General features: G+C 46.9%; 2 protein-coding genes across 6 annotated transcripts in view; one reads left to right on the forward strand and one right to left on the reverse strand.

Moving 5' to 3' along the window:
• Nucleotides 1-20,393, reverse strand: part of LOC135918983 (nidogen-like) — a 44,020-nt gene extending 23,627 nt beyond the window's left edge. The window contains exon 1 of the mRNA XM_065452714.1: nucleotides 19,953-20,393. Within this exon, the coding sequence (XP_065308786.1) occupies nucleotides 19,953-20,153 (201 nt within the window). The 5' untranslated portion in view covers nucleotides 20,154-20,393. The remainder of the gene's footprint in view (nucleotides 1-19,952) is intronic.
• Nucleotides 20,394-25,597: 5,204 nt separating this feature from the next.
• iPLA2-VIA (calcium-independent phospholipase A2 VIA) overlaps nucleotides 25,598-27,758 on the forward strand; it is a 41,524-nt gene continuing 39,363 nt past the window's right edge. For 3 of the 5 annotated variants that reach the window (XM_065452647.2, XM_065452650.2, XM_065452651.2), the window contains exons 1-2: nucleotides 25,598-25,756; nucleotides 26,204-26,289. In XM_065452647.2, coding sequence (XP_065308719.1) covers nucleotides 26,224-26,289 — 66 coding nt within the window. In that variant the 5' untranslated portion in view covers nucleotides 25,598-25,756; nucleotides 26,204-26,223. Of the gene's footprint in view, nucleotides 25,757-25,798; nucleotides 26,092-26,203; nucleotides 26,290-27,758 lie in introns of those variants that run through there. The other 2 variants (XM_065452648.1, XM_065452649.1) reach the window with 2 other exon arrangements.

The raw sequence follows: 27,758 nt of genomic DNA on the forward strand, positions 1-27,758 counted from the left end.
CAAGCGATACTTACCGCTTAAATTGGAACCATCCAGTACCTTATAAAGGAAGAACTATGACGGTGCCCCATACTCAGAGCTATAGATACGGACTTCACAGAAAGCGAAGTACGCTTCGTAATTCACGAACTCAACAGTAACTCTGCAGCAGGCCCCAACGGTATCACAAACCGGGCTTTCCGAAATTTAGAGGACAACGCGGTCACGTTCCTAACGCAACAAATCAACGAAGCCTGGAAAACCGGCAATCTACCTGCAGAGTGGAAGCATGCCAACACGGTCCTCATCCCAAAACCGGGCAAGTTGCTGCATGGGGCTACCAAACCTGAGGCCGGTCTCACTAACGTCCTGCCTAGGAAAGCTAGCCGAACACGTCATCCTGAACCGACTATCGGAGCACGTAGAAAAAAAGGAGTACTTCCCCTACAATATGATCGGCTATAGGCCGGGTCTCTCAACGCAAGAAGCTATCAAGAAAATCAGAAAAGAAAAGTCTGAATGAAGAAAAGTCTGCTGGGTCGCCCCACACGAGACACCAAGGCGCTACTAGGACTGGACGTGGAGCGAGCTTTCGACAACATCCAACAACAAGCCATTCTCAAAGCCATATCTGACCACAATCTCGGAACACGCTTCTACCGCTCCGTCAAGGCGTTTCTGAAGGATCGAACGGCCACTCTCCGGATAGGCAAGCACGTCTCGGAGAGCTTTGAGCTGGGAGATAAGGGAACACCGCAAGGCTCAGTACTTTCGCCATTATTATTTAACTTGGCGATGATAAAGCTCTCTCGCGCACTGGGTGAAATTGCCGATGTGGAGCACACCATATAGATGTCACCATCTGGAGCACCGGTGGTAGCGACGCGGAATTGGAAGCTCGCATGCAAGAAGCCATCTCGGTTACCGAAGCCCATCTCACCCCAATGGGACTTCGCTGCTCTTCCAGGAAATCCGAGCTGCTCATCTACCCTCCCCCCCTCCCCCCTCCCCCCCCCCCAAAAAAAACCAGAGCGCCCATCCAACGACTGGCGCAGACACCACACTCCATGCATAGAGTTACACGACAGGGACGGAAATAGCATACCTATGGTTGACAAAATACGAATTATAGGACTAATCATCCAAGGTAACGGCTCCAACTGGGTGATGCAGGACAGCTTCACGATCAAGATTGTGAACAAGATTGTGAACGCGATCCGAATGTTTCGGCGCATCATGAATAGGCACAGGGAACTGAGCGAGGTCAACGCCATTAGAGTGATCCACACTTTTGTACTCTGTCACATCACATACGTGTGGCTGCGATGCTCAATTGGAAAAAAGAAGATCGAGAAGGTCTCGAAGTACACATGCGCCGAGCTTTCAAGACAGCGTTGGGGCTCCCCGATAATGCCTCCACTGTATCTACTCTTACAGCTAGGAGTGCACAATCCCCTTGCCGAAATCATCGAGGCTCAGCACACGCCACAGATCGCACGCCTATCAAGCACCAAAGTGGGCAGAGAGATTCTCGTCAAGCTCGGCCTGAACACCGCAACGGAAAGGGGCAACATCCTACAGTTACCTAAAGTCATGCGAGAAGCAATTAATGTGCTCCCCTTCCCAAGAAACGTACACCCGATCCACAATTAAGGAAGGAGACTCGATATCGACATGTTTGCACAGCGCAAAAGACGTGGGCTGAAGGAAGAACACAACACAGGCGCTGACTTCAACTAATCTTTATTTGTGAAATCGCCATAACTATATATACATGAGCAAAAGTAATTAAAAAACAACTTTTTCATTAAGTCACACATGAACCCCTATTGCATCACAGCCAGATACATGATTCCGTTTTTTATTTTATTTTTTTTGTGTGTGTGAGGGCAATATAGACGACATGCTGATGCAGAGGCCGCCCGGCCGCTGTACCTTTTGTCAGCCTCTATGATTTCACGTGTAAGCTGTTCTCGGAGTTTGGAAATTACAACGCAGTTTTCAAATTCAGGGTTAGAATGGCAGTCTCTGCAGTGAATGCCAAGATGACCTTGCACGGCGGTATAAACATTGCAAAATGCACTTTCAATCGCTCATTTAAACATCTGCCTGTTTGGCCAACGTATTTCTTTCCGCATGTCAAGGGAATCATGTCAACCACACCCAGGGTGCATGCTCCAAACCGCTTCCTATGCTTAGTATTGCAAATATTTCGTTGTGCGGCATGAGCATTCAGATGCCTACAGAGCACTGATAATTTCTCCGGGGCAGAAAAACAACTTTAACATCTACATTGCTGCCTATCTTCTTCAATCTGTGCGAAATCTTGTGCAAGTAAGGGAGCACCGCGACTGGCTTATTGTCTCTGCCAGCGCTGGGAGCTGACGCTTTGTCTCCCAGCTTGATTTTCTTTAATATCTTTCCTGCGACTGAAACTAACAAAATCTCGGGCTACCCAGCATATGTTCGGCGGGAGGTCTGCGCTTGGAGAGTGCGCGTTAAAGAGTGGAAACAAGACTTGTTTAGGGCATTTGCAAAGCAAAGATTTACAGTGCCCCGTTTAACTAGCTTAGCGAGTTCTTCTTTCAGTCCTCGTCTTTTGCGCTGTGCAAACATGTCGATATTGAATCGCCAACTCGCCCAAGCTTCCACCTTATCAAGGAGACTCGCCCGCGCCAGAGCCCTCGCGGCGGACGCGGCAAGGTTTCCCGACCAGACAGCTTTCGTGGATGCAGCGCACATGCCGGGAAAGCACGCCTACTCGGTAGCAGTAATCGACGGACACGGGCGAACGCGCAACTCACTCACGCTTTGTACCACGAAGCCAGAGGTATAGCTGAACAAGCAGCGATAACACTAGCTCTCAAAGACTGGAGCTTCACAACTGTATACAGCGACTCTGGAGCAGCCACTCGAGCTTTCGCCAAGGGCGGGATAGACGAGACGACGCTACGATTCTTAGGCGGAAGTAACATCGCCGCTCACTCCATCGTATGGTTCCCGGCACACGTGGGCAGCTTAGGGGGCGGCCTGCGGAATCTCAACGAGATCGCACACGAGGCGGCGCGAGGACACATCGACAGCGTTCCTCCGGTTTCCCCCGCTACCCCACATATCGAGTACAGGGATCAATTATTCACTTACAACGAGCTCACTAAGCGCTTTTATCTAGGCAGACGAGAGTTCCACCTCGCGGATAAGAAACTAACGCGCAGCCAGTCGGTCACGTTACGGTTGCTCCAAACGAACTCATACCCCAACCCCTAGCGCATGAAGCACATCGATCCAGACTACGGCGGACATGTGTGTGAACAGTGCAGTGAACGTGCAGACTTAAACCATATGCTGTGTGGATCGAGTGACGCTTAGGCCGAGAACAAGGAACATTGGGACACTTCACTACACGACCAACTTGTCCAGGAGGCCCGCGCGGCGGCGGAGAGCTGCGGGCTCTCTGTGCCGACGTGGGAGGTGCCCTCTACACCTGGCGCCTAGCCGAGTGTCCTTCAGGACCCCTAATTTGGGAAATAAAGTTTTACTGCCACCACCATCAAATTATTAGACAGTTATACAAAGTAAGGTTGGTCCTTTTATCAGCTGCATAAACTGCTGCAAAGCTTTGCCTAATGAATAAAGGGAAAATCGGACATCCACCCATTCGTAGCAATTGCTACAAAGGAAACCCATACGGTTTCCTCGAAAGAAAAGCCTCAGAGTTGAAGAAAAATTCGTCCTGGTCCGGGACTCGAATCCGGGACCACCGCCTTTCCGGGGCAGCCGTTCTATACCATCTGAGCTAACCAGGCGGCTAGCACATGGCAGGGCGAAGTCGAATTTGTCGACAACACGAAGCAAAGACAAGAGTTTGACGTAGTAGTTCTGCGGAAACCCGCAAGGTGGAGAGAAGTAATGAATAAAGGGAAAATCGGACATACGCCCGTTCGTAGCAATTGCTACAAAAAATATTATTTATTAATAAATATAATAAATAAGTTACGTGGGACACCCTGTATATGTGGGGGATGGCGTGGTATTACCGGATTACAGGATGGCATGGGATTACAGGTTGAATACAGGATGAAAATAAGGACACTCGTACGCATTGCTTTTAATGCGTACGAGTGTGCCAAGAGCCCAGATTAAAAAAAAAAAATGAAAGGCGCGCCGGAATCGCATTGAACCGAGCGCATAATATATTCGCCCTTGCCTATATAGTAACTCAGGCATTTTTTTTTCTTGTTTTCCCCATAACTCATTAATTATTTAAGTGTAATTACCCAACTTTTTAATTATGACCCTGAGGACCCCAAGTATGATAGGCAGATTTGTAGAGCCCTTTCAGAAACCGCGCACACGCTGAAACGCGTTGAGACGCGCATGTGCTGAGAGAAGCCACGACGAGAAAGTCATCGCGGCGCAAGGTTTGCTATCTCCCGTTTCGTTCTTGCGTCTGTGGCCTGATGGAAACGCGCACACGTGCTCTCGCGCGTGCTATACGCGACGTGCTATACGCGACGGCCATTCGGCAAGGCGGCAGCCATGGTTAACAAAAGTCCCGTAGGGTTCGCAGAGAAAGATTCGCTTTAAATCATACGCACACAAGGACGTGCTGAGTGTCGGCACATGGATCGAAAATCACTTCCATTAACAATATTCTTACGGCGTGTAGAGCAGGTCGCGTTAATGACGCACACTACCGTGAAGTGACCGACCGCACCTGAAGAATACTTTGACAGCGTGAGCTGCCGGGAATACGATGCCAACAAAACGAAACCCAATGTTCCCTCCGACGAATCGTCAGCCACGCTGCTACAGGCAATTTTCGAACGGTCGCTACAGGAACTGAAACATGAAGAGGAACCGAGTAGAACTTGTGCGCACACTGATAGGAACACTAAAAAGAGCGAGAAAAATTGATAAATTTAATACCAAAGTTGCATTTAGGCTAACTTCGGATGATCGGACAAGCAGCTGCAACCGCTGGAAGCCGTCTCAAAACGCGCGCACGCACGCGTGCACGCACGCACGCGTGCACGCACGCACGCGCGCACATGGTGCGTGTGTGGCGACATCCAAGTGTAAATTTTCGCTTTCATCGGTCCTGAGACCTGAGCCCGGGTCGGGTTAAACATTTCCGGACGTACAAGAAAGTTGTATCCATCCATCCATCCATCCATCATCGGTCTGGTGTTTTACAACTGCTAACCACTGTCCTTTCTGAAATGAACCGGAGGTAAATTATTACCTCCGACTTTCTTGGCGCCGCTTCGCATCCCTTCAAACCATGTTCCTGGAATTTCGGTCAATGATACGCTTTGCGGAGTACTGAACACAAGCTTTTGGAGTCGCAGACACTTCCAACACACTCATCTCGCCTTTTTCGTGCGACAAATGTAACTGTAATTCTGATTTACCGTAATGTTTCAGTTTGAGCTCGCTTTATTTTCCGAACACTGTTTTTTTCCCCTTGCAATGTATACCAGCAGTACTGTACGCGGCAATCGAAGAGCCCCGGCCCCTGCCCGACGCCTCAGCTCGTTGAGTTGTTGATAAGTGAGACTGTTGCAAGAGGACCGTGGCTCAAATCCCGATGCCACGCAATTTTCCACCGGATTAAAAAAAAAGAAAAGAAAAATCCGCGGGTTGATAAAATTGCATAAGCAGGCCTGGAGTGCGGCCTGATCCCGGTGACCAGAACAGGTAACGCACTCCCTCGCCAGAGCAGGATTGGCCACCCTGCATGGTGCAGTACTTGGCCACAAGCTCCTACATGAACACAACAATCAAACCCCGCCCCTCAGTCCCCAGCAGCTGCGAAGCAACTGACCAAGGCGGCGGTCAGACCTGTGACGCAGCAGAGGGTGCTAAGAATACCTGGGTCCGAACAGGCCGCCATTGGAATCTGAACCTGGCAACGTTTAACGCTAGAACGTTATCTAGTGAAGCGAGTCTAGCAGCGCTATTGGAGGAATTAGGGGGCATGGGATATAGTAGGGCACAGTGAAGTTAGGAGGACAAAAGAAGCATATACAACGGTAAAAAGCGGGCACGTCCTCTGCTACCGGGGCTTAGCGGAGAGACGAGAACTATAGGAGTCGGATTCCTGATTAATAAGAATGTAGCTGGTAACATACAGGAATTCTATAGAATTAACGAGAGGGCGGCAGGTCTTGTTGTGAAACTTAATAAGAGGTACAAATTGAAGGTCGTACAGGTCTGCGCCCCTACATCTAGTCATGATGATCAGGACGTTGAAAGCTTCTATGAAGACGTGGAATCGGCGATGGGTAAAGTCAAAACAAAATACACTATACTGATGGGCGACTTCAATGCCAGGGTAGGCAAGAAACAGGCTGGAGACAAGTCAGTGGAGGAATATGGCATATGCTCTAGGAATAGCAGGGGAGAGTTATTAGTAGAATTTGCAGAACAGAATAACATGTGGATAATGAATACCTTCTTCCGCAAGCGGGGTAGCCGAAAGTGGACGCGGAGGAGCCCGAATGGCGAGACTAGAAATGAAATAGACCTTTACTCTGCGCTAACACTGGCATCATACAAGATGTGGACGCGCTCAGCAAGGTGCGCTGCAGTGACCATAGGATGGTAAGAACTCGAATTAGCCTAGACTTGAGGGGGGAACGTAAGAAACTGGTACATAAGAAACCGATCAATGAGTTAGCGGTAAGAGGGAAAATTTAAGAATTCCGGATCAAGCTACAGAACAGATATTCGACTTTAACTCAGGAAGAGGACCTCAGTGTCGAAGCAATTCAACGACAATCTTACAGGAATCATTAAGGAGTGTTCAATAGAAGTCGGTGGTAACTCCGTTAGACAGGATACCACTAAGCTATCGCAGGAGAAGAAAGATCTGATTAAGAAACGCCAATGTAACAAAGCATCTAACCCTACAGCTAGAATAGAACTGGCAGAACTTTCCAAGTTAATTAGCAAGCGTAAGATAGCTGACATAAGAAAGTATAGTATGGATAGAATTGAGCGTGCTCTCAGGAACGGAGGAAGCCTAAAAGCAGTGAAGAAGAAACTAGGAATAGGCAAGAATCAGATGTATGCGTTAAGAGACAAAGTCGGCAATATCATTACTAATATGGATGAGATAGTTCAAGTGGCTGAGGAGTTCTATAAAGATGTATAATGGAAGAGAAAATAGTATAGAGGAATTCGAAATTCCAAAGGTAACGCCAGAAGAAGTATAAAGAAAGCCTTGAGGATATGCAAAGGGGGAAGGCAGCTGGGGAGGATCAGGTACAGGCAGATTTGTTGAAGGATGGTGGACAGATTGTTCTAGAGAAACTGGCCACCTTGTATACGCAATGCCTCATGACCTCTAGCGTACCGGAATCTTGGAAGAATGCCAACATAATCCTAATCCATAAGAAAGGGGACGCCAAAGACTTGAAAAATTAGACCGATCAGCTTACTGTCCGTTGCCTACAAAGTATTTACTAAGGTAATCGCAAATAGAATCAGGAACACCTTAGACTTCTGTCAACCAAAGGAGCAGGCAGGATTCTGTAAAGGCTACTCAACAATAGACCATATTCACACTATCAATCAGGTGATAGGGAAATGTGCGGAATATAACCAACCCTTATGTATAGCTTTCATTGATTACGAGAAAGCGTTTGATTCAGTAAAAACCTCAGCAGTCATGGAGGCATTACGGAATCAGGGTGTAGACGAGCCGTATGTAAAAATACTGAGAGATATCTATAGTAGCTCCACAGCCACCGTAGTCCTCCATAAATAAAGCAACAAAATCCCAATAAAGAAAGGCGTCAGGCAGGGAGATACGATTTCTCCAATGCCAATGCTATTCACAGCGTGTTTAGAGAAGGTATTCAGAGACCTGGATTGGGAAGAATTGTGGATAAGAGGTAATGGAGAATGCCTTAGTAACTTGCGATTTTCTGATGATATTGCCTTGCTTAGTAACTCAGGGGACCAATTGCAATGCATGCTCACTGACCTGGAGAGGCAAAGCAGAAGGGTGGATCTCAAAATAAATCTGCAGAAAACTAAAGTAATGTTTAACAGTCTCGGAAGAGAACAGCAGTTTACGATAGGTAGCGAGGCACTGGAAGGGGTAAGGGAATACATCCACTTAGGGCAGGTAGTGACCGCGGATACGGGTCATGAGATTGAAATAATCGGAAGAATAAGAATGGGATGGGGTGCGTTTGGCAGGCATTCTCAGATCATGAACGGCAGGTTGCCATTACCCCTCAAGAGAAAAGTTTATAACAGCTGGTGTCTTAATAGTACTCACGTACGGGGCAGAAACCTGGAGGCGTACGAAAAGGGTTCTACTTAAATTGAGGGCGATGCAACGAGCTATGGAAAGAAGAATGATGGGTGTAACGTTAAGGGATAAGAAAAGAGCAGATTGGGGGAGGGAATAAACGCTAGTTAATGACATCTTAGTTGAAATCACGAAAAACAAATGGGCATGGGCAGGACGTGTAATAAGGAGGGAAAATAACCGATGGCCATTAAGGGTTACGGACTGGATTCCAAGTGAAGGGAAGCGTAGCAGGGGGCGGCAGAAAGTTAGTTGGGCGGATGAGATAAAGAAGTTTGCAGGGACAACATGGCCACAATTAGTACATGACCGGGGTTGTTGGAGAAGTATGGGAGAGGCCTTTGCCATGCAGTGGGCGTAACCAGGCTGATGATGATGATGATGATGATGATCGTGCCAGCGGCACACACGCGTTCGTCGCTTCCAGCAGGACATCGCACACAACGACACGCGAAGGAGGACCGCGCAGGCGCGTGCCAGCCTCTGCGACGGCGGCCGCCAAATTGGTCGCCCGCCGCGCGCACGGAAGTTCCGCGTTCCGGTCATAAATGCCGCGCCACATCCTGCGCCGCGCCGGTCACGGTCGCGTCGCGGCCACATTTTGCGCGCTTGCCCATCGGCGGCCCGAAGGATTTTGTGGCTGCAACGAAGGAAGGGCGAGGGCGGACATTGCGTCACGCGGCCAGCCTTGGCAAGCGCGCTTCTCCGCGAAGCCATTCCCTTCGCTCTTTTTTCTGTCTCTCTCTCTCGAAAAGTCGGCCCAACAAGTGTCCTGTGAGACTAGAAGTGTTCGCCCGGAATGTTTGGTTTCCTGTTGTTTTTAATAGATGCGCGTTTGTTCGGCTGCAATGCATTCCACCTTCCACCGCGACACCTGCAAAGCGGAAGCACTAAAACCTACAACGCGCTCTTACGTGATGATCACGTGTTTGGCCGATAAGTTTTGCTTCAATCTTGTTTGACAATGCCCTCTCTTAATTGTTTCCTTCCTCCATGGTCGCTGCCTTTATAGAATGGAGAGATCTTACTGACAGGAACTACATAGAGGTCTACCTGAGCTGGTGCTCTCTATATAGTCTGCTGCTATGCACTGAGTAAGTAAGAGGGAAGGTGAGTGAAAGTATTGGAATGGATGATGATGAAAGAAGCGATGAGTGCTTATGTACATTGGACGGTGGCCCGACTAGAGCTGCTCGTCTAGTTTCGTGTCATACAGGAAAATAATACCATCAAGACAGAGTGAAAGGATTCATAGAGATGCAGGGAGGTTAACCAGAGGTAGTTCCGGTTAACGTTTCTCACTAAAACTGCTAGAGGGAGCTCTGGCGACGTGATCGTTCAGCCACCATAATCATAACGGTTAGTAAATGTTCATGTTCCTGTTCCTGTTGTGACTATCTATTCCGCTTCACAGCTTTATGAATTTCCATGCACTCGTATAGTTTTCTAAACGCAGCGAGGCTATCCGCGCACTTGGGTAATCATTGCGAATTATTGCATTTGTAACGGATTACGTTGTTGAAAGTGATCGACATCGAAACTCACAAAGCCGTTTGAAGCCACGGAAGGACGAAGGTAAATCCACTTACTGTCCATCATGAATAATTCCCATGATGAACTTGCTACTCCTGTATAGAAACACGTGAAAGAGTTCCCTATATATACTTTCGTAGGAAACTCTACAGTTTATCCGATCCTATTTTATCCCCAGTTGTTCAGCAGTCCAATTCTGTAGTTCTGAGCTTCGATTAAAACATCAATCCGATTTATCAGAACCTCGCAGTCGGTTATTTATTCGATTAAGCGAGTTTATGCGGTTACGAAGGTGAATTAAAAAATCAATATTGGGTTAATGTTCAAATGAACATTGAAGCAGAAACAAGAACAAGCCGTGGTACAAACCGACGGCTGCATTTACTATCACGTCGTACACCACTTACAGACTAATGAACCATCCTGACAAGTAAATGGTTTATTATTCCTTCCTTCGTTATCAGTTCAGCGACTCAGTGTGAGTCGAAATATTAAACACACTGTCACGCGTACACCGTTTCGCTTTTCGCTAGTGGGCTTTCCTCGCCGGCTTACTACCGCTGTCCAATTATCGCTTGGTGCAACTGAGACGCGTCTACTCCGGTATATATTGAATGTCGTCGCCGATTGCACGGGTGACGCAAATAGGAAAAGGAACATCGAATCGTTGTTAAAGCCGGTGATTTTCCGTGTGTGTGCTTGAAGTGAGGAAAAGTTTAACGAGCAGGATTTCAGTCATCTACTCGGACTCAAGAACAGCTATTAGAACCATCTCGTCGGCCCTCGTCTCTAGGAAAGCAGCTACAGTTTTCAACACCATCTTCTTCCAAGAAACGGGAGGAGACAACCTCACGCCCCCACACATCACATGGTTCCCGGCCCACATGGGCAACATTTCCGGACCTCCTGACTGCAATCCGAACGAGCGGGCACACCAACTGGCGCGAGAGCTCACATTCCGCGTCTGCGGTCCGCCCTCTCGCTTCAACCCAGCCTGGAGGGACCTAGACAACAAAGACCCGCTCGTATCTTACCACGAAATCACTTCAAATCATAGGTTATCACGAATAATTTTTCCTCCTCCTCACTCAAAGCTCGAAAAAGCACGGGCCGTCACTTACAGACAGTTGCAGACTAGGACATACATCACACCAACAACACTAAGCAGGATCAATCCTGACCTTCCTACTAAATGCCCACACTGCGGCCACGAATACCACAACTTCGAGCACATGCTCTGGCTGTGCCCTGCCAACGCGAGCACGGACTTTCCCGACCAGTCTTCCTGGGACTCAGCGCTCAGAAGCACAGAGCTCATCGCTCAGCTCAAGGCTGTCCAGAGAGCCCGGGCCGTCGCCGAAGGACTCTGTCTACCGGCCCCGACCTGGGTGGAGCCGCCGATTGATTTCCCCTCAGGACCTAAATAAACTCCTAACTCACTCACTCCTCAAATCGGCGAACAACATAACGCAGTAAACTGACTTTATTTCATATTTGGCGGGCTTTCTCTAAACACCGAGGAAAATTACCGCGCAGCGTGTACACTGTAACAAAAACAAATAGAATCGGTCGTTTCTAAACCCTCTATACAACGCAACGAAACGCACTTACTGGCCCTAAAGTTAATATTAAAATTTTTCATAACTGACATTAGTTAATTAACTAATTGAGCGGAATATAAAAGAAATACTCTAAAGAGCGCCACACGACGGCAAACCGTATGTCGTTGTTTTCATTCAATTGCAGTTAACCACTCTTTTTTAAGATCCTTGGTTCAAGTTACGTGAAACACCCTGTATGTGACTAATGAGGTTCCCCAAATCGCCACCCCGACTGCTTAATACAGCTCAATTAATTTGTCCTTCATCATAATCAGCAGCAGCGGTCCGTATTTATGCCCACTGCAGGACGAAGGTCTATCTCAATAGCGTGCCTTCGAGGCTTCCGTAGTTTACGGTGCAGTTCTCTGGCAGCGGTCGCCTGTGTAGTCGGAGGCGTGGTGGCGCACAACAAGGACGACGTTGGCGGTGCCGGCCGGCGCCGCACCCGGCAGCTATCGCCTCAAGAACGCGCGGCGAGATAAGAGGCGGGCCCGCCAGAAACCGATATCGGGGCCGAGAAACGCTATGCAGGTCGATGCGATGCGGCACTTGTCCACCGCTATCGGTCGCGTCGCCCAAGAATGAGGCCTTCTTGGGGTCCCTGTCCTCGCGCCGCTGAGTGCTTGTGCTGCTGCTGAGTGCGGCCGCCCGAAGGAGCCCCGTGCGTGGTTCCTCGATCGCGCTACCGCAGCGTCCGCACCCGGGGTGCAAGAATGAAAGGCTAAAAAAAACAAGGCGGATGGAAGGCCGCAGTTCGTCGAGCTTCCTATACGCATAAACTACCACAGGGGGAACTCTGGCGCTGTATAGTGTCACGGAAGCTGCAAGTCTGGAAGATGCAGCTATAGCACGGAATCGATGGACAGTGCGTGATGTCCGTTTGGCAGCAAACGGCTTCGCGACATGGAAAATTCATCATTTTCAACAAAATATTTCGGTATAAATGCAACAACTCGCAATGATCGCGCATGCGGGCAAAAAACCTTACTGCCCAGCTGGGTTCAGAAAATTACCGGTGCTTGTAAATTTAGAAAGACGAAGCTTAATAAATAACGCCTGAATAACGTTTGAATCCCGAAGCACAAATATTAGACAAATCCGTGTACTATAATCAACATTCTCATGGGGACGATCGCAGCGCCGGAGTTCCCACTAGTAACCTTTGTAGAAGGCTTTATGCTGACGTATTCTTCAACTATGAGGCTTTTCTTTCGAGGAACCCGTATGGGTTTCCTTTGTAGCAATTGCTATGAACAAGTGGATGTCTGATTCCCCCCCCCCCCCCTTAAGGCTTTATGCTGCACAGGACCCTTGCACTCGCTCGCTCAAATCCAGGACTGACAAGAAATACATTTGCGCGCGTTTGGCAGAGCGGCAGAAAACTTCTACTTCACCGCTGAAACAGGATGCGGCTTATTTCTTGAAGCGAATAGCTTTCCTTGGCTCTTTCGCGGTTGATCGGTGGTCGGTCTCGCCCAGTCCGAACGTTCTCTCTCTCTCTCTCTCTCTCTCTCTCTCTCTCTCTCTCTCTCGTTCACACGTTCGTTCGTAAGGGCTATTCGCGTACATTAACAACCCATCGTCGACGGTTTCTGAGCAATTTGTTTAGCACGGGGGCTCGTATCTAAATAGGTGTAAACGAAGAAATCGCTTTTCTTGGAAACCACTGTGCAAAATTTGACAGGGCTTGTTGCATTTCGAAGGAAAAGATTAAATCTAGTGACCTTTGGGTGCAGATGTACTTTTGGACAGTCAATTTTAATAAAAATTGCAGAAAATCGAGCATTTTCAGAAAACGAAACTATGGAGTTCACAATCCTGTAACTCGGGAATTAAAAATAATATCACAATTGTGTAAACTGCATCTAATAGTACGTCAAAAGTGGACAAAATTAATGTATTATACATGACTGCCACTAATATGTGAGTAAGATTTTTGCAATAACCTCGTAAACATTGTAACAACCGCGAAATAGGACAGGAATTTGCAAATTGATCCTAATTTTTTTATAATTGTAATAAATTTAAGGAGAATATTCCTTGAGCCCTCGCTTTCTTAGCCTGAAAAGATTACTCAAGTTAGCCTAGGTAATAAACTAAAATAATTTATAAAAATGATAAAATATCTCATTTTGACCCGAGAGAGAGAGAGAGAGAGAGAAAACATTTATTTATCATCAGTTTGGGCGACTTCCTCGCAGGGTGGAGCCCTTAGTTCAGGGCCCCATTGGCTCGCGCCACTCCGCGTGCCCGCCGGATCAGCCGTCGCTGCTCTTGCGGGTCTGAGCTGGTCAGCGCAGTCTCCCAGGAGGAAGGGGAAGGTGAAGGGATGGGGGAGTAGCCCGGAGGGTGTGGGCACTCCCAGGTGCAATGATATACTGTGGGCTTTGCTCCACAATAGGGACAGTATGAGGGATAGTGTGTGGGGTGGAAGAGGTGAAGATAAAAGAGGCAGGGAAATGAATTAGTTTGAAGCTGGCGCCACGCGACGGCATCTTCTCGATTAAGGGAATTATGTGGTGGAGGGAAGTGTTTCCTGGTGTCTCTGTAATATTGTAGAGTTTCAGTGTAGTTAATTGGTTCTGTCGGTGCGTCGTCTGGGTTGGACAGCTCTTCCAATGGCGCCCGGTTAGCGAGCTCTCGGGCTACCGCATTAGCGCGTTCATTACCATGGAGAGAGGCGTGTCCAGGTTTCCAGACGATACGCACCCTGTGTAACGCTGTGGGGTGTAATGATGTGAGGATGCGGTGTGTGTAGGGTGTCATCTTCCCTTGTGCCAAAGTCCTGCAGGCGGTCTGAGAATCAGTGACCACTGTGATAGGTCCATCCGGCGCCGGCATGGTTGAAGCGTGTACGATGGCTAGGGCAATAGCAGCCTCTTCCGCCGTGCCACTGTCCACAGTGTTGAGCGTGGCCGAAGCTCTCAGAATGTCTGCACTATCTAGTACGACCAGACATAGGGCGCGTTTCTGTGGGTAGCGGGCCACGTCGGTGTATAGGACTGGAGTGTTTGATTTGTTATCGCCAAATAGGCGAGCCGGGGCTTGTGCTCTTGCCTTTCGTCGACCTTTATGACGGTCAGGGTGCATATTTCGGGGAATTGGGGCCACGTGAATTTTGTTGCGAATGCTATACCGGCGAAGCAATACCGGCTTCGCCGGTATTGCTCCAAGGAACTACTACATGGGACCTACTCCAAGTGCTTCGTTTGCAAGTAATGAATTGTGTTATTTTTTGGGCTTTTCTTATTTGGCACCGGCGGTCGCGGCATAACGAGACATTTCGGGTCAAAATGTCTCATTATGCCGCGACCGCCTGTGCCAAATAAGAAAAGCCCAAAAAATAACACAATTCATTACTTGCAAACGAAGCACTTGGAGTAGGTCCCATGTAGTAGTTCCTTGGAGCAATACCCGCGAAGCCGGTTCCCTTTGGTGCGAGTCATCTGATTGGTAGAACACTTTTTTTTTACCTGCTTGCACGCTGAATAAATATTATGAATACGGTCGCGTACGCTCCATTCGCCTTCCTCTACGATTTCTTCGTTTTTGACAAGAATTCTAGCCTTCAGGCAGCCTTCGCCAACAAATTGGCCTTGCTGGTAAATAAGGTGAGATTTACCTCATCTTCGCATTCTCTACTTCGGCTTTTTTTTTCCCGAGGCACTGGAGAAATTTCATGGAATGCTTTATCGCTGTAAGTACGCTCGCCTTTGTTCACGGGATCTTCGCGAAGTTCTCTGCAGCGTTATTTTCGACGGTGCAACTCGAATTGCGGTACGACACGAATTAAGTCGTTCCGCTGATGAAAGGCTTCCGTATCTTTTTGCATGTTATTTCCGGCGAAAGCCGTACTAAATGTCATTCGCTTGAACGTCTGACCCTTTTTAGAGAAGAGCGCGGAAATTTGTAAGAGCGGTAACGAACAACAGGTTCAATAGACATTATTTGAGGACTGTTTGGCGCGTTTTATCCCTGCTTTCGTATATTAATAATATAATTTCACTACAATGAAGATTCTGACGTATCGCGCTGAAATTTCGTGTAAGTGTAGCTAGTAAAAGGGGAAATAAAATATTTGGTTGATAGACAGCAGTGCCAGAACGACGGTGTGCACGACCATGCCACGAGACCGTGCCACGAGCGATGGAACGAATCATGGCTGGTAAAACCCCAAGGAAGACAGTGGTGAGGAATAAAGAACAAATGGAGGTAGCCGACATTCTATAGCTGGGGTAAAGAAAGAGAAATGTAACTGAGCAGGCCGTTTTTTACTACGCAGTACAGATAAACATTGGTCTATTGGAATAACAGGATTGGTGCCAAGGGAAAGGATGCACATCAGTAGAGCAAAAGGCACCGTATCCCATTTCTAGATTTTTTACGAGGACATGTTTTGTCTCTCGATGACGGCGTAGAATTAGATGGCATATATGATTCGGAAACCTGAAGGCATAGAATGGAATCAGCTGATGCAAGACAGGGCTAATTTAAGATCGCTGGGAGAGGCCTTCAGTCTTGCAGTAGACATAAACTAGGTTGTTATTGTTATAGTTGTTGACGATGACGATGACGACGACGACGACGACGACGACGAACTTGGTACAGCGAGTGGTCCGTATACATAGCACAGAGTTCGTATTGTACATTGATTCTTTTCGGCCTTCTTCACTGACCGGACTTGGATCGGACACGGCCTGGCCACCGTTATCTCTAAGACCGGCCGACGAGCACGATAAAACTAATACACCGCAACATGCATGCAAAAGTGGACGCCGACGAACACTCCCGTGTCACCGTTCATCAAGACAGAGCGAGAGAGAGCGATTAGATTGTTTAGAACTCGCTTTAAGGATGCTGAAAACAATGAGAGGAAAACAATGCCACATCACTCGCTAGGTATACAGTATAGTGAATGATATGGCGCATTGCATGGTCAATTTTTTTCGCACAATTGCTTTAAGCGGGGTAGCTCGCACTAGGTTGTAACGCTGCGCAAGTCAGCGCACAATCGTTTGCTTAGCAAGAGTAAAAGCAGCCTGTCAATGATTAGGTGAAATCTCGGAGGCCATCGGCGGGGCCATTTGTTTCGTACAAGAATTACATGTAACGCTGGCGCTAGTGGCTGCGGGAGCTGCAATATAGCAGTCCAACCAGCACAGGAAATAATTATGGAGTGCTACTATGGGCGATGCCGGATTCCGCCATCTTGTCCACTTTGATTGGCCCAGAGACTTCTCTGATTGGCTCGAAATTCCGCTATTACAGGATTTGACAATATGGAGAATTTGACGATGTCCAATTAAAATAGGCCCTCATGAGCAGCACATTAATTTGTTTTCCCAAACTTTACAATTCAGCCTCAAAATGGCTTTGCGACTTCGAAAGTTGGTTCTTCTCAACGGAATGTTGCGTCATAAAGGCAACAATTAATTCGCAATGATTACTCGTGTGTGAAGAGACTGATTGCCTTGCAGGTTTAAAAAACTGTGAATTCTTGGGAATTTAGCAAGGTAAAGCGTAATAAAGAAATTCACGAGAGTGTTTGAAGCTCGAAGGTTAGACGGATCCATTTTACCAACCGTCATTCTAGTGACAGCGGAACGTTCGCTAAGCCCATAGTTCCCTTAGCGTTTGTAGGAAACGTTGTGGGACTTGAGGACGTTTCCTATTGCGGACAACGCGCTGAATGAGGGCACCTGAACTTTTCTTCGCCGCAAAAGTAGCAGGATTTTCGTGGAATCTAAACTGGCATGCTGGGAGCGTTAGCGTTCCTCGTTTTAGTGAGCGGCTTCGTTCTAGGTGTGACCACCTCTTGGAGGACCGCCGTCCGCCTCTCCGAAGATGGGCGAGAAGGATGGCCGGAGGATGACTGGCACTCTGGCGGCAAAGATTTCTGGAAGTCATCGCCGATACCGCCAGTCGATCGTTCGCAAGCTCGCCGACGATGTCTCTTATCTCGGCAAGTGCAGACGAACCTGCTCTTGGTGTATGGGGTCTGCCTTTTCACAAACGGGTCAATTTTAAACCAATAAATTAAATTAAGTCATGGGGTCTTAAGCACCAAAACCACGATCTGGCTATGAGGCACGCGTAGTGGGGGCAAACAAACATGGTTATACTAGGAGAATGCCAGCAAACTTGAGAGTAGAAAAAAATTAAGAGGCAGACATAGACAAAGAGACAGGAAGGTGGCTGGTCTCTCTGTCTACGTCTGCCTCTTGATTTTTTTCTACTCTCAAGTTTGCTGGCATTGTCCTAGCATAACCATGTACCAAATAGCCCAACAAGCCACTCTCATAAACAAACATGACCACTTCTTTAACGTGCACCTAAGCCTAAATACACGATCATTTTTGCATTTCGCTCCCATCTAAATGCAGCCGCGATGAAGCCCGTGACCTCAAGCTCAGTGGTGCAACGCCTTAGCCGATGGGCTACCACGGCGGGTTTCGTTAAAGTTACCCGCCAAAAGTACTGCAGGGAATTTTGGCGTATTGTGTCTATATACGGGAGCTGCGGGAGTAAAGCTTTATTGCTCGTATAAATAAGCTTTGGTGACGTCACGGCAATGGTGATGATTGTAGCTTAGATACCTTCGAAAGAGAAATGGCATGTGGTTTCGAAACCGCGGCGGCATATACAACAGTACTACAGCATTTCGATGACTACGGCAGAAAGATGATCACGACGATGAGCCTTCAAAACATGGTAGCTATATACCCAGAATGGGGGATGTGCCAAGAATTCGATGGTTTTACACACACGTAACTGTCGGAATATCGTGAAATAGTGTGTGTGGCGCAAAGAGCCAGTGCTTAAAGTCTTCTTCTTCTTCTCAACCACTAGCCACTTAATTTATACTAAAACCACTAGCTAAGACATGCCAATCACTTAAATATGTTTAGAACAGATAATACTATTTTAAAAAGTTCCCTGCTTATTGTTATCAGTGACGTATAAAATTACGTCATATCGGTCTTTCGGCCGATACGTCCACCCGAATCCTCCGGACTGCACCAGTTTGGAGATATTAATTTTCAAAGTGTCCGACGAAATGCATTGGTGTTTCATTTACTTTAGTTCTTCAATGCATAAAACTGCGTTTTCTTTAAAAAAAAAGTAACTGGAACGCCAATGCATTTTGTTGGGCACTTTGAAAATTAATATCTCGGAACTGGTGCAGTCCTGAGAATTCGTTCCAAGTGGATACGTCTTGCGAACTCACCGGCTATAATTCGTAGATTTAAACATGTGCCATAAATTAATTAATCAAAACGACAACTCGCGTAATTATGGTAATTATTTAATTGAGCATTTTTTATTTCTCGTAGAAATAATGGCCGCCTCATCAAGTAATTTAGATCGATTAGAATTGTGCTATCTGACACAGGCAATTTCTTAAAATGTTGGACCTTCTAAAAAAAATCGCCCGGTATGCTTGTTAACTTTTCTCAAAGGTTCTAATTGTATTGTTCCCATTATTAGATTATTAGACATCATTGTGTATTTTTAATTTATTACATTCGTAAAAGGTTGCAGGCGATTGCTTGGGCGCATGTATTTTTTTTCTGTATTTAGAGCTTGTGTTTTTGTGCGCATTTTTAATGTTGTTTTTTAAAACTTATCCATTGTGTTTATGTATAGCAGATGCCCCTGCAGTGATGTATACCTCTATTTGTATACTTTTGTATGTAAAAACATCAATAGAAAAATAAAGTGGATTTACAGAACTCCTATACCACCTTTTGCTACGCCCACAGTTCTATGCCTTCATTTCCTAGTCGTTGGTTCCGCCAATGACCGGGGAGCAGCAAAGAAAGGTAATCACGCGCGCAGCACTTTATAACATTATTCTTTTTTGTACTTTGCGGGATCATGTGTTTCACGCGACCATATTGACGTATTTAGTTGTCTTTTCTTCTTTTCTTTAATTAGAAGCGAGCACGGTAGCGCATCAAACAGAAGTGATGCGGAAGAGCTGCGCTCACGGGGCACTATTTTTGGCAAGGAACTTCAGTCAAGGACATGGCATAAGATAAATAATAAAAGTAATGCTGACTATCTGTTGGTCAGTGCTGTATGTGCGCTGTATATCTTTCTTTATTTCTTTTCTTTTTAATTTCCTTCTCTCTTTTATCTCTTTGAAACGACAAGAAGTGATGTGTTCGGATGCTATATCCTTTAGATGGGCCCATGTCTTGCCCACCACGTGCCATGTCAACGTTTCTGTAACATTTCGAACATTCGTTTGCTCCATGTTTTGTGCTTAAACCAGTTTACGACTCTGCAGGTAATTTTGATATGTACGACGTTGCTACATACGCCACGCCACTCGTGCATGTGTGTTTTAGCTAAATTGCGATGGCTACAAACTTGCCGATGACAGCGTGCCTTTCTTAAAGGAGAGAGTGGAGAAGCGCAATGACAATGACCATGTAACATAGAAAAAGAGAGAGATAAAGGGAAATAAAGATGCCGGTAATAAAAATGCTCGAGCGCAGAATACTCACGTAGAGCGTGGAGTATTCGGTTCCGTAAAAGGTGATGGGAGTGCTTAGTTGGACCTCGGCTGAGCTGATGTCATTTTCTCGTGGAAGACTTTGGTCCTGGTTGACCCCATACGGAAAGAGGTCGGCCTCGGAGAGAGATTTGACTGAACCAACGAACAGGAGGAACAGCACCGTGCACGTCGCCCACCTTCCATACGCCATGGTGGCGAGAACACGACTGAGAAACGGCGCTGGGACGTCCGCTATCTCGGCTGCTTAGAACCGCGGGACGGCCGATTAGAAGTCTTGGAGGGGGAGAGAACCCAGTCGGAGATACGGACCAACGGAAACAGCAGACGACGCCAGCGCGCCCGCGAGCAGACGACTCCAGCAGCAGCAGCAGACGGCCAGATGGCGTCGTGGTCGGCTTCCGTTTCTCCCGCGACATGTTTGTGTTCCCTTTCCGAGAATTTTCGCGTGCACGGTGCGCCCCTGCTCGTTTTAACCCCACCCATATTTTTGGGGGGGTGGTCCCGACGGCATATAATGTTACAAGTGGAATATGGAAAGATCAGGCAGGATGCTAATCTACCAGAGCGGAACGCGGTAATCGTTTCAAATCACAAAACGCGACGCGAACACGTGACCCCGAACGATGGTGTCGATGGTGTGAAGGCACCACTTTCGTTCTCGGAAGGTGCGCGTAAGTATGGTGGCGTACGTGCGGCGGCTCGTCGGAGGCGCAGTTATTTTTGCTGGTAGCGCGGTGCCATCGCAGACGTAGGGCTGCTTTTGAAGCTGGTGTTTTGAAGCTCACGACGGTTCGCCAGCGACCGCTGCTGTACCGCACGCCAGAGCGCAGTGAAGCTGCTCACTCTCTCTGCTTGCTTCTTGACGCTCCAGTGTCGGCGCGAATTTAGAGGCGAGACAGGAAGTGGCAAAAAATAGACGCTCCTTCGAATGTCCCGCCTTTCAGCCAGCAGACAAAAAGGGACTGTGAACCCTTCCTATTGCATTGCTCGCGAATGTGCTTTGATTTATGCGGTCAATCAACAGCTAGATGATTGCGCCTCTTCTTTTATGTGTCCGTAATTAATGAAAACTGCTTGACAGTGGTGTTACGAACGTTCTTGAAATCCCGAGTCTACTACACGCCAAAAATACGACGATACGATCACTCCACCACCATTATTTTCCTTTCAACAGTGCCTGCAGTGCTTCGGGAATAGAATTATTTAATTTTGACACATTTATCGACGGTTCACAATAATTCGTGACTAAGTGGATATTAATCCGTATAGTTTTCTTCCCCTATCGTAATGTCTATGAAAAAGATAACAAGTAAACTACCGTTTATGAATTATCAAATAGTCATTAACTATACTCCCTCGACTGCCATGCACGCGTGTATACTATTTTACTTTTCGCCAATCACCGCTTAAGCGAACTGTCGCAGTTACTGGGTCATTACTCTTGCGCACAGGGCGTTTTCTGCTTATCCGAAACTTTGCGAACGTTGCCCATGCTAAGGAGGTGCGCTCAATCAGATTGTAGGTGTGACGCGAGCAGTGTTGTACATGCATTCTCAATTCTACGTAGGTACCAGCGATTGCTATGGAATGCACAGTGACGCGCACCTAAAGTACTATACGGGACCGACTCGAGCCGTGAGATTAGATTTGACAGCCGCCGACTGTGCTCGCCGCTATCTTAAGTGCTCTTGTGCTTTCTGGGCACAAGTTCGCCCAATAAAGTGTTACTGCACCGGGACATCTGGTGGAGGTGCTTCTTCGTTCATTTACCGGACATGTACCTCCGGCAAGCAGAGTTGAGGCAAATGCCCTCACTTGAAACGAAGCAATCTTTACATACCTTCCCGGTCTTTGCTGACCGTGGCTGCTGCTCTGTGTTGCCGGACAGCTATCGGAAAGAAAAAGAGACAAAATATATAGTGCCTGTGACGGTGGGATACGACTTAGGATTCCCAGCACAACAGCCCAATAGTCTAACCATTAGGCCATAATCACAAGCATACTTATTCAGGGTGTGTACCAAGTTGACATTTCCAAATTTCCTGAGTTTTCCAAGTTTTCTCTGAGTGCTTTTGAAGAAAATTCCCTGAGTGACACAGAACTTTGTTTTATGTCAAGACGGGCTGACACCGCGTCACTCGATGCTGTTACTCTCTAGTAAGCATGCTTAAAAAAAGAAGACTTAAGCGATCGAGTTTGAATAGTAAGGAGTAGTACGTGTTTATTTTATTCCAAAAGAAAACAGAAGGGAAGGGTTAGTAAAAGGCGCATCGAATAAAATATCTTCGAATAAGAAATGGTAAAACTTATTGCAAATCGAGTCAAACGTTCTCAATTGCGAATCAAAAGGAGATCCATACAGAAGCAAATATTTCGAATATGAGCTATTTCTATCAACTGATAGCACACTCATTGGTATGAGGCCCGAACTTTGTCACAAGTAACATTCTCTCGCAACAGCTGGTAAGTCATCCTCAACTGTGCTGACATACTCTCAGCCCACGCACAACGCATCAGTGTTGCGTTTCACTGCTTTAAAGAGTTTGTTTTGGTATGGATAAGGGACACCTGCATCTCAGGGTCAACCACCGCTTTGTTTTCTGTGCTCAAGCTCCTTCAAAGAAGCAACGCGGCGCACTCCATTTCCCGTTCATTCCTCAATGCGTAGGTTCTTTGTGTTCTCGTCCTCCTTCCGCCACGCGTTCGACCCACGGACCATTCGAAGCATCCTCTAGGTCAGTTGCGCAGTCAAGGTCCGATTTTTCGGAATCCCCAGGGGCTGCGATAACGTCCGCAAAATCGGGTAGTTCGAAAAAAATGAATGCATGTCTATTATTGCCCTTAGGGCTCAAATCGTCACAGGAACATCCGAAAAAGCTCTGAAGCCTGCCAGCACACTTATTGAGCATATCGGTGCTCGTACTGTGACAGGAGATGGCGGGTGCCTGCGTGTATAATTAAGGAATACATAATCCCGTCACAATTGCCCCTTCCCAGGCTTGTTATGGTTCACCGCAATACTTTCGCATGTGCTTCACAGAGTAACGTTGCTGTATTGAGGCGAAGCTAACTTTCAAAAGTCGGCTTTATGCAACGCGTTGTGCTAAGAGCTTTGAAAACAATCGCGAGGACCACAAAGGTGGAGTCGGTGCCATTGCTGACTGCGGAGAATTCTTTCAATAAAAAATACGGCACCGAACGGCAAGAGGCTTAACAGAGAACGTCGAAGCAGCTAGGCCTACCGTTGCCGCGGTGGCGGGTGCGGCTGCCAGCGGATTGCGTGCGAGAGCGCCGATGGCGCCGGTTCGAAACGGCAAGGTAATGAAAATGGCGGCGGCGGTGGCTTTGATTAATGCCGTTTCGGAGCTGCGGTCTCGGAAAAAAGTCCAAAAAAAAATCAGATGGCGAAGAGTTCTTGCGTCCGAGATTTTGGACGTTCTTATACATGGGCTCTAGGGGATACGTCGTGGTTCAGGGAAGCCGCCCGAATTATCGGGCGTCCGGAAAGTCGCAGATAACCAAATTATTGGTAGGGAAGCCACGAAATCCGAGAGAGAAGTCATTGAAGCTGACCAAATACAAAGAGACGGTCACAATCAGTGCGTGAGCGCACCCTCCTTATCGCTGTTTTGCAAAGAATTAGCGCCTTTCTTGGAAAAGCGCCGTCTTTAGATTGTGTCATTCACCGATGTTTGTAGTTTTTGGCTTTTATGACTGCCTGGTTTTGTATGGCGCATGCGCGTATTGGTTTTAATTTCTTTTCGACCCAAGTGTTTCATTAAATTCTGTTGCCAGTCCCAGCATCTGTGGTTGTCTTTTCGCGCCTCTTGTGTACGTGTCTTCAAAGGCTGGGTTTCGTTGTTTGTCAAACTATGTACCATCAGGCCTAGCACCAGGCTCTTCTTGGTCAAAATTAATTTCAATGGCGGAGATAAAAAAATTCATCATAGTTCATTTAGCAACTTAATTATATCTCACTGTTTAGAACGTCTCGCCAGAAATTTGTGGTTATTCGCCTTTTCTTTGCGAGCTCAGCGTTGGAGCAATCCGGCGACGCGCCTGGCTTCCCGCCTTATGCCGCTTCGTCACGTTTCTTCAGGACACAACAGATATGCTTTGTTAATTAATAAATGTTATGCCACCAAAGCTTGTATAGCCAACAGCGAGCTCGTTGGTGTCAAACCGCGCAACTCCTGAAAGGGTTCTCGGATGGATGGATGGATGGATGGCGGCTAGCGCCACCTAGCCTTTTGCTCCCCCCTCCTATTTTATTATTATTCTTTTATTTTCCTATCTTTATATCCTCTTTTTCTCAACCTAGTTTTTACTTCCCTCCCCCCCCCCCCCCAAGATAACTATCTAAAACAGTAGAGGAAACATTTTGTCCCCGATTTATGTTATTATCTATCCCTTGACTTCCTCCACCAATCCTCTAGCCTCCCCTTCGTTACTGCCACTCTTTTCTCGTCTATTTGCCCTCGTTCCCCGGGAAAACCTAATGCCCCTTCCATATCTGCCACTGTTCCCTCTGCCAGGGTCGGGCGAAGGGCTGTGCATCTCAGCACTATATGTTCAGTGGTCTCCATTTCGGCTCCGCAAGCTGCGCACCGAAGGTCCCCGTCTTCAAATTTAGCCCTGTATGTTTTCGTTCTTAAAACCCCCGTCCTAGCCTCGAATAATAGTGAGCTGCCCCGCGAGTTATCAAATAAGAGCTCTCTCTTAATCTCCTGTTTTTGTGACCTATACATTGATAGCGATGGCTTTCCGAGCATTCTTTCTTCCCACATTTTTCTTTCCGTCTCCTTCACCTCCTTTCCCACACTAGAACCACTTTGGATCCCCTCCCTCGGCTGTAGGTATCTATTCCTCAGCTTCCTCGTTCTGAGTGTCCACTTTGTGTTCAAACTTTTCATGTACAGATATTTGTACACTTTTCCTGCCCACCTTTTTTCCTCCAGTACTTGGAGTCTCTGTTCAAATTTTATTTTACTTATTGCCTCTCTACCTTCAAATGACGTCCATCCCATGTCCCCCTGCACTCCCTCATTAGGGGTGTTCCCGTGTGCTCCTAAGGCCAACCTGCCTACACTTCTCTGTCTCGTTTCCATGCATGCCTGAACTTCCGATTTCATGCACAGTACTGAATTTCCGAATGTGAGGCCAGGTACCATAACCCCTTTCCATACGCCCCTAACCACCTCGTACCTATTATAGTTCCAAAGTGCCTTGTGTTTCATTACAGCCGAGTTCCTTTTCACTTTTTCAATCATAGAGCAATCAGAGTAATCAGAGTAACAAAAACTGATCTCGAAGGCCACGCTTTTAGGACTGCAAGCTCGAGAAGCGATTGCAGGGAACTGTCATGGACACCATGTTCAGGACATCACCTAAAGAATGGTAAGCTGGGCAAGTTGGCATCGTTGCAACGCACACCAATTTTGACACCAGTTGGCATCGTTGCAACGCACACCAATTTCTTCTCTTTGTGTGTGTTGTCCTTTCGCTGCTTTTTTTACCAAGCAACCCGCCAGCACGAAGAGTTCGCAGTTGGTCGCGAAACCAAAACCGAAATCAATCTGATTGCGCTTTTCCTTCATGCGGGGTCTCGCAGGTATCACCGCGCGTGAACGCGCGAGTATGACGTCACAGCCAAGTGACGCTCGGGCCGCCGGCGGCGACCCGAGTTGACATTCGAACACGGCCAACGTATGTGTAAATTCCCAGCGATAATCTCATTCTACAGTGCTTTCACGCACCTCTCTCTGTGATTGTATGAAGCAGCGCCTGTGACAAGTACGTGTCGATGCTTCAAGTCGTCTTACGTAACGCGCACTTGTTATTGTGCCCCCTGCGGGAGATGTTGCAACGCTACTTCGGCCCCTTTCGCGCATCGTCTGCATAAACTCATTTGTTTGGGTCGCTGTGGGACGTATTGTTTCATCACTACTTGCCCATAGAGAACGTCATTTGTGTGTCTGGCGATCGCTGATGATCTCGAAGTCGCTCGCTGTGTTCGTGTTCGGCAACTCCGGTCGCTGTGCGCGTTGACCAAGCTTGCAGCAAGAGCTCGCCACCGCAGCGAAACGGTTCAATCTTCGGCGAGCGTCAAGATTTCACTCATGTTGCAGGTGTAGTGTTGTATTCACCTGTGCCGTACAACGTGTTTCATCCCGCAGCGCGGCTTGATTTTGCCCAGAATGTGGCCGAATGTTTTAATACGGGAATATTTCTGCTTTACAGATATCAATCCGGCACTAGGCATGGCCTTCCTGCGTGGATTTCTGGACAACTTGAGGTCCAATCGCATGGAGCCAGAGCCTAACAAGGTTCGAATGCGTCATGTTCAATTAGCAACTTTTGTTGATTACGAGTAGGAAATAAGGGTATAGTTGCTGTTTGAGCTAACGTCAGCAAAGGGAGTTCGTGCACGGATCCCTTTGCTACGTTTCCAGCGGAGTCTACGTACACCCACTCCGCAGGAAAATAGGCATAAAATACGCGGAAATAGACAAACAGATATTGTGCTTAGTTCTGGAGAAATTTTTGCATGGTCAGATATAGCTTTAATTTTTAAAGCACTATTGTCATGCAATGCCATAACAGCTTTAGAGAGGGTGACTGGTCTATTCTCTTCACATGAAAATGAATAGTGCTGAAAAAACTGAGAAGCGTTACTCACTGCATTTTCACCGACTTTAGCAAAGCATTTGACTCAGATAAACACTTCAGTTCGGAGTGTGTGAACACAGAATGTGCTACCAATAACGCTCGTCACAGCAGGAAAGAAAGCGACTATGCCACATTTATTGCCCATAGAACAGTATCTCATGAGCACACCTGCAACTTACACAATTTTATCATAAAATGCCAGATATTTAGAGCCTATTTAAGATTGTCACACTGACACAAAATTTAAAAGTTGTTCGTTTGCATCTCTAGTTTATGGCATAACTGAACTCAAAAAAATATAAGTACATTTGCACACTGATCTCTCAGAGCATGCTTTTTGGACCCGTCAATTATTCAGACCCACCCACAGCAGTAGTATAAACTTACGAATAAAAGTCTACATTATAAATGCTGCGACATGAATATTGCATGAATACACTTTATAAGCTATTCTGTTTGCAGGGTGGATCATTTTTACTGCAACTATATAGAGCGAAGTGCCTGTTCACATCATCACTACAGAAAAAAAGTCAACAAAATTTTAATAAACAATCAACATATTAGGTAATTAAACAATGTTTAGTGTATGTCACTAAATTTTAGTATTTTTCTGCTTTGATTGTAGCTTTATCCTTCATGTTCTAAGGTAGGTAGGTCTGTCTTCTTAGCTGTCAAAGTGCTTGCCCGAATTCAAACACCTTGATCAAAGTTGTTCAGCCTGAGATGGTTCGCATCGCATGCCTACCATGACCCTCCTGTCACTGGCAAGTTGCCAAGGTGATCATAATAAAAACAGACCTGCTCTGCACTGCTGTGGCCCAAGATGTTGCCTTTGATTCCAATTTAATTTCTTTTAAGATTCTTTCACAAGCCAGGTACAGCGATCAACAAAGATAGTGAATATGTACACATGTGTACATAGATTTTACAAGTACATGGTGCGTATTTATTGTGCATTTCCTGGAATGCTTCATCGCTGTAGCTGCCTGGTACAGGCCTCGCCAATCTGTATTCTCAACTTTTTTGCTAGAGAGGCTTTCAACATTGCACAATTTGTGCATGCTGCAAAAACAGTAGAACCGTTGTCACAGCAGTCTTGTGTATTCATATGTTGTCAGACAAACTG

This window comes from Dermacentor albipictus, chromosome 8 (genome assembly GCF_038994185.2).
Source record: "Dermacentor albipictus isolate Rhodes 1998 colony chromosome 8, USDA_Dalb.pri_finalv2, whole genome shotgun sequence".
Taxonomy (NCBI): domain Eukaryota; kingdom Metazoa; phylum Arthropoda; class Arachnida; order Ixodida; family Ixodidae; genus Dermacentor; species Dermacentor albipictus.